The sequence below is a fragment of the Tachyglossus aculeatus genome, chromosome X1, assembly GCF_015852505.1.
Source record: "Tachyglossus aculeatus isolate mTacAcu1 chromosome X1, mTacAcu1.pri, whole genome shotgun sequence".
NCBI lineage: Eukaryota > Metazoa > Chordata > Mammalia > Monotremata > Tachyglossidae > Tachyglossus > Tachyglossus aculeatus.
The window spans coordinates 114,137,523-114,145,430 of record NC_052101.1 but is presented as its reverse complement, the minus strand read 5'-3'; the positions used below and the strand labels follow the sequence as shown (position 1 = coordinate 114,145,430).

Here is a 7,908-nt window from a genome sequence, read left to right as displayed (position 1 = left end):
GCACCCTACCTGTTCCCACGACAGAGCCAGAAACCAAGCCCCTGTGGAGGGGAGGGGGGTAGGCATTGGGCACAAAGTTCTTTAATTCTCGAGAAGCCAGGAGCTGCCCCGCTCCCCTTCTCAGTCAAGTGCATATCGTTCTCTTCGGACCCCCGCTTCATTTGATCAGGTCCTTCACGTACCGCCAGCCATCCTGAAAGTACATACCGGCCCTGGTGGGGGCCACGGAGAGTGCCGCCATCGCTGCCTGCACTCCTGTAGGGAAATGGGAGAGGGCCTGAGTCCCTGGTCCCCAGCCCCCTAGTCCATTTCCCCCAAATTTTTATGCGTGACCTGGTGGCAGCTGAGACTGCTGGGTGCCTCCAGGGAGGGTCTGGTACTGTGGAGTCCACTTTTAATCATCAAAGACTATCCTCATGTTAACCCCCCGGCCTGCTCTCCCTCTCCTCCCACAGCTGGATTTCTTTTAAGGGTCCAGCACCATAGAAACCTTTACGGGAGACCTGCTGGAGCCGATGCCTTAACCACCCTGCCCTGGCCATCAGGTATTTTACAGATGAGGAAGCTGGGACCCAGAGAGGCTAAAAGACTTGCCCAAAGTGTCTCAGCAGGCTGGGGCAGGGCCAGGTCTCCCGTTTTCCTGACACATCCTCTTTCCGATAGCGGGATGCCCGCCCTTCATCTGCCCAACCCCTACCCTGTTGCAGGCTGATTTCTTTCAGGTTCCAATGCCACATGTCTGGAACCTTAGTGGGAAATGCGTTGGGGGCTGAAGGCTCATCTCTCCCCCATCCATCCCACTGGGTGACTCTGGGCACCAGCTCACCCCTGTACCCATCCATCCTTCTCACACCCACAGAGAGATGGATCCAGGAGGCGGGACACAAGAGGGGAGAAAGCGGGAATCGGGAAAAGCAGTCTTCCCCGGTGGACGACTCAAACTGTTCCCACCCTGAATTCCTTACCTGAATTCCAGGAGCTGCTCAAGGAAAAGCTGATTTGGGGAACAGCTGGGAGCTGAGGAGAGAGGGGATGGGGGTGGGGTGTGAGGGGATGGGGCGGGGAGGTGGGGGGCAAGAATATGAGCCTTCCCCTGGGAGTCCCTAAGGAGATCTGGCTTGCCCCACTGGGGGTCAAATGAAGTGAGGGTACAGAAAACTGCCACCCAGACAGAATCCCTCCTCTGCCTCTTCCCCTTTCCAGGGAGGGGGGAATGTCAAATTTCCCCATCTGCCCAATGGGGAGATTATGCCTCCCTTCCCTCCTTTCCGCTTCCCACCACTTATGCTCAGTGGGAAAACAATTTTGGGGTATTAAAAGGCCCAAGGGAGCTAAACCCATTTTCCAACCACCTCACCCCTCAAGTACCTCTACACCCGTCTGCCGGCTTAAGTAAGCGCCCCAATCCCTGAGGGCCGGAGGCACCACAGCCTGAGCCTTCTTCAGGGCGGCTTCTCCCCGATCACTGGACCCCAGCAACCCCTCTTTGTACACCAGATAGACAGCCCCACCAGCCACACCGCCTTTGACCAGGAACCTAGTAGGAAGAAGAGAAGGGACAGGGAGAAAAACATTAGATTAGGAGCTCTCCAGGAGTCGGGGCCAGGCCTTTTACATCTACCCTATGTTCTTAAGTGCCTAGTACAATAGGCTCCTACCCCACATTCTGGGAAGGGGCTAGGTGCTACGGCAGATTCAGCATGGCCTCATGGAAGGAGCATGGGCTGGGAGTCAGAGGACCTAGAGTCTCATCCAGCCTCCACCATTTGCCTGCTGTGTGACCTTGGACAAGACACTTCTCTTGTCTGGGCCTCAACTTTCTTCATCTGTAAAATGGGGAGTCAAGATCTGGTCTCCCGTCTACTGTGACTGAGCTTTATAGGGAACTTGGAATGTGTTCGACACTGTTATTTTGCATTTACTACAGTGCTTGGCACATTATGGGCGCTTAGAAATACAATTATTACTGGAAACCTAACAGAGGGCCGTCTCCTGGTGAACTTAAGAGGTGGGGAAGGCTGACCGACGAGGGCCACAGAGGAACATATAAAAAGAAACAAGACTTTCGCAACAGCGGGGAGCGGGAGGGGTCAGGTCGGGTTAAGCTGGAGGGAAAAGTTTCCGGGCAGTCCTGGGGTCGAAACACCTGAGGGGACGACAGAGTTAGACCCTGGGGAGGGAGGATCATAGCCGCTGGACGATGGCCTGATGGACCCGGGCCATGGAGGCTAAGGTGGCGACTTCTGAGCCTCCGGATCTAACCAGACTGGCTTCTATGCCCCCTCCCCTTCAGCGAGGGGACGCATGAACTAACCCACACTTCCCCTCAGGAAGGAGAAAGAAAACAGGAGGGGGGCATAACTAGGCCCTCCACCTTTTCCACCTCAAATCCTCTGGGCTTCTCCCGCCCAAACTGAAGGGAAAGGAGGAGGAAGGGATAAGGGAGGTGGGGAAATAGGAGCAAACCCGTTCGCCTCTACTGACTTCACCACGGGCCAGAACCGAGGCGCCATGATGTATCTCCTCCTCGGCAAGGGCACGGTGGGCTCGGCTACACCGCTTTCCCCGCCCCCTCCTTTCTCGCGAGGACGGTGGCCCTCGCGTGACCGGCGCGCGCCCGCTACCGACACCGCGGAGGCTGCTGGGACATGTAGTCCTCACCTCGGCTGCGAGGCGCGGTTGTCGGTTCGGGGAATGCGGAACCCGCAAATTCATTCATTCATTCAATCGTATTTATTGAGCGCTTACTGTGTGCGGAGCACTGGACTAAGCGCTTGGGAAGTACAAGTCGGCAACATCTAGAGACGGTCCCTACCCAACAACGGGCTCACAGTCTGGAAGGGGGAGACAGACAACAAAACAAAACATGCAGACAGGTGTCAAAATCGTCGGAAAAAATAGAATTATAGTTATATGCACATCATTAACAAAATAAATAGAATAGTAAATATGCACAAGTAAAATAAATAGAGTAATAAATCTGTACAAATATATACAAGTGCTGTGGGGAGGGGAAGGAGGTAGGGTGGGGGGGATGGGGAGGAGGAGAGGAAAAAGGGGGCTCGGTCTGGGAAGGCCTCCTGGAAGAGGTGAGCTCTCAGTAGGGCTTTGAAGGGAGGAAGAGAGCTAGCTTGGCAGGCTCCTCTCACTCCCATCCCCTTACTGTAGGGGTTCCTCAAGCGTCAGTTCTTGGTCCCCTTCTGTTCTCGATCTACACTCACTCCCTTGGTGACCTCATTCGCTCCCACGGCTTCAACTGTCATCTCTACGCTGATGACACCCAAATCTACATCTCTGCCCCTGCTCTCTCTCCCTCCCTCCAGGCTCGTATCTCTTCCTGCCTTCAGGACATCTCCATCTGGATGTCTGCCCGCCATCTAAAACTCAATATGTCCAAGACTGAACTCCTTATCTTCCCTCCCAAACCCTGTCCTCTCCCTGACTTTCCCGTCACTGTAGACGGCAGTACCATCCTTCCCATCTCACAAGCCCGCAAACTTGGTGTCATCCTGACTCTTCCACTTGTCTGCTGGGTTACCTTGAGCAAGTCAATTCACTTCTCTGTGCCTCAGTTACCTCACCTGTAAAATGGGGAGTGAGACTGTGAGCCCCATGTGGGAGAGGGACAGTATCCAACCCAAGTTGCTTGTAATAATAATGATGGTATTTGTTAAGCACTTACTATGTGCCAAGCACTGTTCTAAGTGCTGGGGTAGATACAAGGCAATCAGGTTGACCTACGTAGGGCTCACAGTCTTAATCCCCATTTTACAGATGAGGAAACTGAAGGCCAGAGAAGTAAAGTGACTTGCCCATGGTCACACAGTGGGCAAGTTACAGAACTGGGATTAGAAGCCAGGCCTCCTGACTCCCAGGCCTGTGCTCTTTCCACTAGAGAAGCAGAGAAGCAGCGTGGCATACTGGAATGAGCACGAGCCTGGAAGTCCGAGGACCTGGGTTCTAATCCCAGCTCTACCAACTGCTTGCTGTGTGACCTTGGGCAGAAGCAGCGTGGCTCAGTGGAAAGAGCATGGGCTTTGGAGTCAGAGGTCAGAGGTTCATATCCTGGCTCTGCCAATTGTCAGCTGTGTGACTTTGGGCAAGTCACTTAACTTCTCTGTTCCTCAGTTACCTCATCTGTAAAATGGGGATTAAGACTGTGAGCCCCCTGTGGGACAACCTGATCACCTTGTAACCTCCCCAGCGCTTAGAACAGTGCTTTGCACATAGTAAGCGCTTAATAAATGCTATTATTATTATTATTATTATTATTATTATTATTATTCTCTGCACCTCAGTTTCCTTAACTGTAAAATGGGGATCCAATGCCTGTTCTCCCTCCTACTTACGACTGGTAGCCCCATGCAGGACAAGGACTGTGTCAAACCTAATTGACTTGTGCCTAATCCAGAGTTTAGAACAGGGCTTGGCACATAGTAAGTGCTTAATAAGCACCATAAAGCAAACAAACAAACAAAACACTAGGCCACACAGTTTGTGTACCGAAGGCACAGTATGAGGATCTTGCTAGCACGTGACATTCTGTGTTAGAAATAATATTTCCCCAGAGGAAGCAGTCCTAAGGGTTCACAGATCCTGTTCATAATCTCATAATATTAACCTATGCAAAATGATATTAACAAAAGGGCAACGAGAGGTTGTCACTGCAAAGGAGAGAGAACGGTCCCTGGAGAGAAGAAAAATTAGTCAAGGAAAGTTTCCTGAAGCTTTGAAGGGGGCTTCAAAGATGGGAAGAACTGTGACCTGACAGATTTGAAAACGGAAGGAGTTTTCTTCTAGACTGTGAGCCCACTGTTGGGTAGGGACTGTCTCTATATGTTGCCAACTTGTACTTCCCAGTGCTCTGCACACAGTAAGTGCTCAATAAATATGATTGATTGATTCCAGATGGAAGGAAAGATGTGAGCCAGGGGTTGGTGGCAGGAGAATCGAGAACGAGGCCCAGTGATTGGTGAGCTCCGGAGGAACAGAGAGTGAAGTAGGAGAAGAGAGTGGATAGGTGGAAGGGAGAGAACCGACGGAGAGCCTTAAAACCAATGGTCCAGAGTTTCTGCTTGATGAATGATGAATGAACAACCATTGGAGGTTTTTGAGGAGTGAAGAATGATCCTTATAGAAAGATGATCCTAGGAAGTGTGGAAACCGACTCTTAACCAGGTTCACTCTATTTTGTTTTCAGTCTCCATTTTGCATTAATCTACCTTGTTTTTGTGAATCATGCTTCGGTCACACCTTTCCCCATCCTCAATTTCAGCCATACTTTCCCCTGTTGTCAATTTCAGCCACATCCTGTCTTCAGTTAAGAAAACTGCAGCCACACTTGATTGGATCCTGTTGTTGGTGTGAAGGAACACCACGCCCAGCACACTCCCACCTTTCCCCCATACAGATCTGTATTAATATTGCAATAAAAAACCTCCTTGTGCTGCTGTGGCTTGATTTTTTTTGCTGAGCTCGACACAAGCAAAGGATATAATAATAAATAATAATTGTGGTATTTGTTAAGTTCTTACTATGTGCCAGGTACTGTAGTAAATGCTGGGGGCGATGCAAGCAAATAGGGTTGGACACAGTCTCTGTCCCACGTGGGGCTCACTGTCTTAAATCCCCATTTTACAGATGAGGGAATTGAAACTCAGAGAAGTGAAGTGACTTGCCTAAGGGGAAGTGGAAAAATGAGGGGCTGGAGTTGGGGAGGTAAGTAAAGAGGCAACGTGTCCTGGTAGAAAGCGCACTGAGCTGTGAGTAAGAAGACCTCTGGTCTAATCAACTATGTCACTGACCTTCCCTATGACCTAGAGCAGGTTGCTTAACCTCTCTGTGCCCCAGTCTCCTCATCTGTAAAATGGGGATTAAATACCTGTTCTCCCTCCCCCTAAAACTGTGAGTCCTGTGTGGGGCAGGGACAGTATCCCCTCTGATTGATTTGTATCTTCCCCATCGCTTAGCACAATGCTTGACAAATAATAATTATGGTATTGGTGAAGCGCTTACTGTGCGCTAAGCACTGTTCTAAGTGCTGGGGGAGATACAAGGTAATCAGGTTGGACACAGTCCCTGTCCTACATGGGGCTCACTGTCTTAATACCCATTTTACCGACGAGGTAACTGAGGCATAGAGAAATTAAGTGACTTGCCCAAGGTCATACAGCAGACAGGTAGCAGAGCTAGGATTAGAACCCAAGTCCTTTGACTCCCACGAGGCCGTGCTGCTTCCCTACGAAATACCATCATTATTGTGATTTATTTAGCCAGGCTATGATGAGCACCTGGGCCAGGGTATGGGCTGTTTGGATGAAGGAAAGGGGCAATCTGACAGGATTTAGCAACAGATTAAACAATGTTATCGAAAAGTAGGGTGCAAAATAGGTTAACCAGTATAAATCGGCTGCAGGGTTCGAGAGCCCAAGGTGGTGACGCAGAAAGGAAAAATGACTCGGAGACATGAGTTCAGATAGAGCAGGAAAGGTAGGAAGGTTGACTGCTCATCCGTTCACCTCCCGAGAGAGGTACGAGTGACAAGCAGCCCTGATCCCAGCTGCTTCTTCTTCTTTTATTTGGTTCCCCATCCGAGCTACACAAAGGATTCCCGTGCACGAGAAACCTTGGCATTCCTAGATCCTGAGTTAAATTACAACTCTTTGTTTGTCATGGTTTGGTTACTGTCAAAATCCCTGTTATCAGGATGTTATCAGGAGATAACGGCCAGCACAAGATGGGGACATCCCAGGCAGAGTGGGGCCACTTTGGTTAATGTAGCTTTGCGCACACTGGAGTGCTTTCGGTCTGTAAAAAATGGAGGGTTACTGTTGGTATACACAAGATGGAGTCAGTCATGCCAAGTCCAACAACAAGGTGGACAACAACAATAATAATAACTGTGGTATTTGTTAAGTGCTTACTCTGGGTCAAGCACTGGGGTCCTGGGGTAATAATAACAATAACTGTGGTATTTGTTAAGCGCTTACTGTGTGCCAAGCACTGTTCTAAGTACTGGAGTAGCTACAAGGTAATCGGGTTGGACACAGTCCCTATCCCACATGGGGCCCACAGTCTTAATCCCATTTTCCAGATGAGGGAACTGAGGCTCAGAGAAGTGAAATGACTTGCCCAAGGTCACACAGCAGACATGTGGCAGAGCCAGGATTAGAACCCACATCCTCTGACTCCCAGGCCCGTGCTCTTTCCACTAGGCCATGTATATACAAGATAAACAGGTCCCACACGGGGCTCATAGTCTAAATGGGAGGGAGAACAGGTATTGAATCCCCATTTTGCAGATGAGGGAACTGAGGCACAGAGAAGTGAAGTGACTTTCCCAAGGTCACACAGCAGGCACATGGCAGAGCCGGAATTAGAACCCATGACCTCTGCCTCCCAAGCCCGGGCTCTTTCATTCATTCATTCATTCATTCAATCAGTCGTATTTATTAAGCCACGCTGCTTCTCTAGAATCCACCCCAGTGCTTGGCCCACAGTAGTTGCTTAACAAATCAATTAGTGAATAATGTTTAGAGTGCTTTATTAAGGTCTTAAATTAAATTCCACTATTGTCATTTTGGAGTACCCACTGGAGGTTTTGGAGGAGTCTGTCCACGCTGCTCACTTCTTGTCTTTCTCCTGGCAGAAATGGACTTGTACAGTTCTCCTGGGGTGACAGTTGCATAACTGGAAAAATAACAGGGGTGGGGGCAAGAGATTCTGCAGGGGAGAGATCCGCCCAGCCTTACCCAACCCTGCCCTGGGCAGAGGGGCTGAACTTCAGTCCCTGTGCTGTCTTCAGACTCTCTGCCTTTCCCGCCTGCCGGCCGCACCCCAAAATCACAAGGTAAAAGTGGGGAACACCAGGAAAGGGGGGCGGGAGCGAGCTGGTACTCCTGCTGGACT

General features: G+C 50.3%; 1 protein-coding gene across 2 annotated transcripts; it reads right to left on the bottom strand.

The window, feature by feature from the left end:
• Positions 1–56: 56 nt before the first annotated feature.
• On the bottom strand, positions 57–2,560 carry MICOS13 (mitochondrial contact site and cristae organizing system subunit 13). Of its 2 annotated transcripts, none has more exons than XM_038739944.1 (4): positions 2,485–2,560; positions 1,369–1,537; positions 966–1,017; positions 57–255 (listed from the first exon to the last, which is right to left on the bottom strand). In XM_038739944.1, the coding sequence occupies exons 1-4, from the start codon at positions 2,511–2,513 to the stop codon at positions 158–160; spliced, it is 348 nt and encodes a 115-aa protein (XP_038595872.1). In that variant the 5' UTR covers positions 2,514–2,560; the 3' UTR covers positions 57–157. The 2 variants fall into 2 exon arrangements, with proteins under 2 accessions (XP_038595872.1, XP_038595871.1); XM_038739943.1 differs by having other exon boundaries at positions 2,467–2,539.
• Positions 2,561–7,908: the final 5,348 nt, after the last annotated feature.

Bases quoted from the DNA above. Each gene is read 5' to 3' on its own strand.
- MICOS13 (XM_038739943.1), bottom strand. From the start codon at position 2,513: ATGGCGCCTCGGTTCTGGCCCGTGGTGAAGTCAGTAGAGGCGAACGG. The intron at 1,538-2,466 runs GTTTGCTCCTAT...TCTTCCTACTAG, and splicing joins AAGTCAGTAGAGGCGAACGG to GTTCCTGGTCAAAGGCGGTG. The intron at 256-965 runs GTAAGGAATTCA...ATTTCCCTACAG, and splicing joins GAGCAGCTCCTGGAATTCAG to GAGTGCAGGCAGCGATGGCG.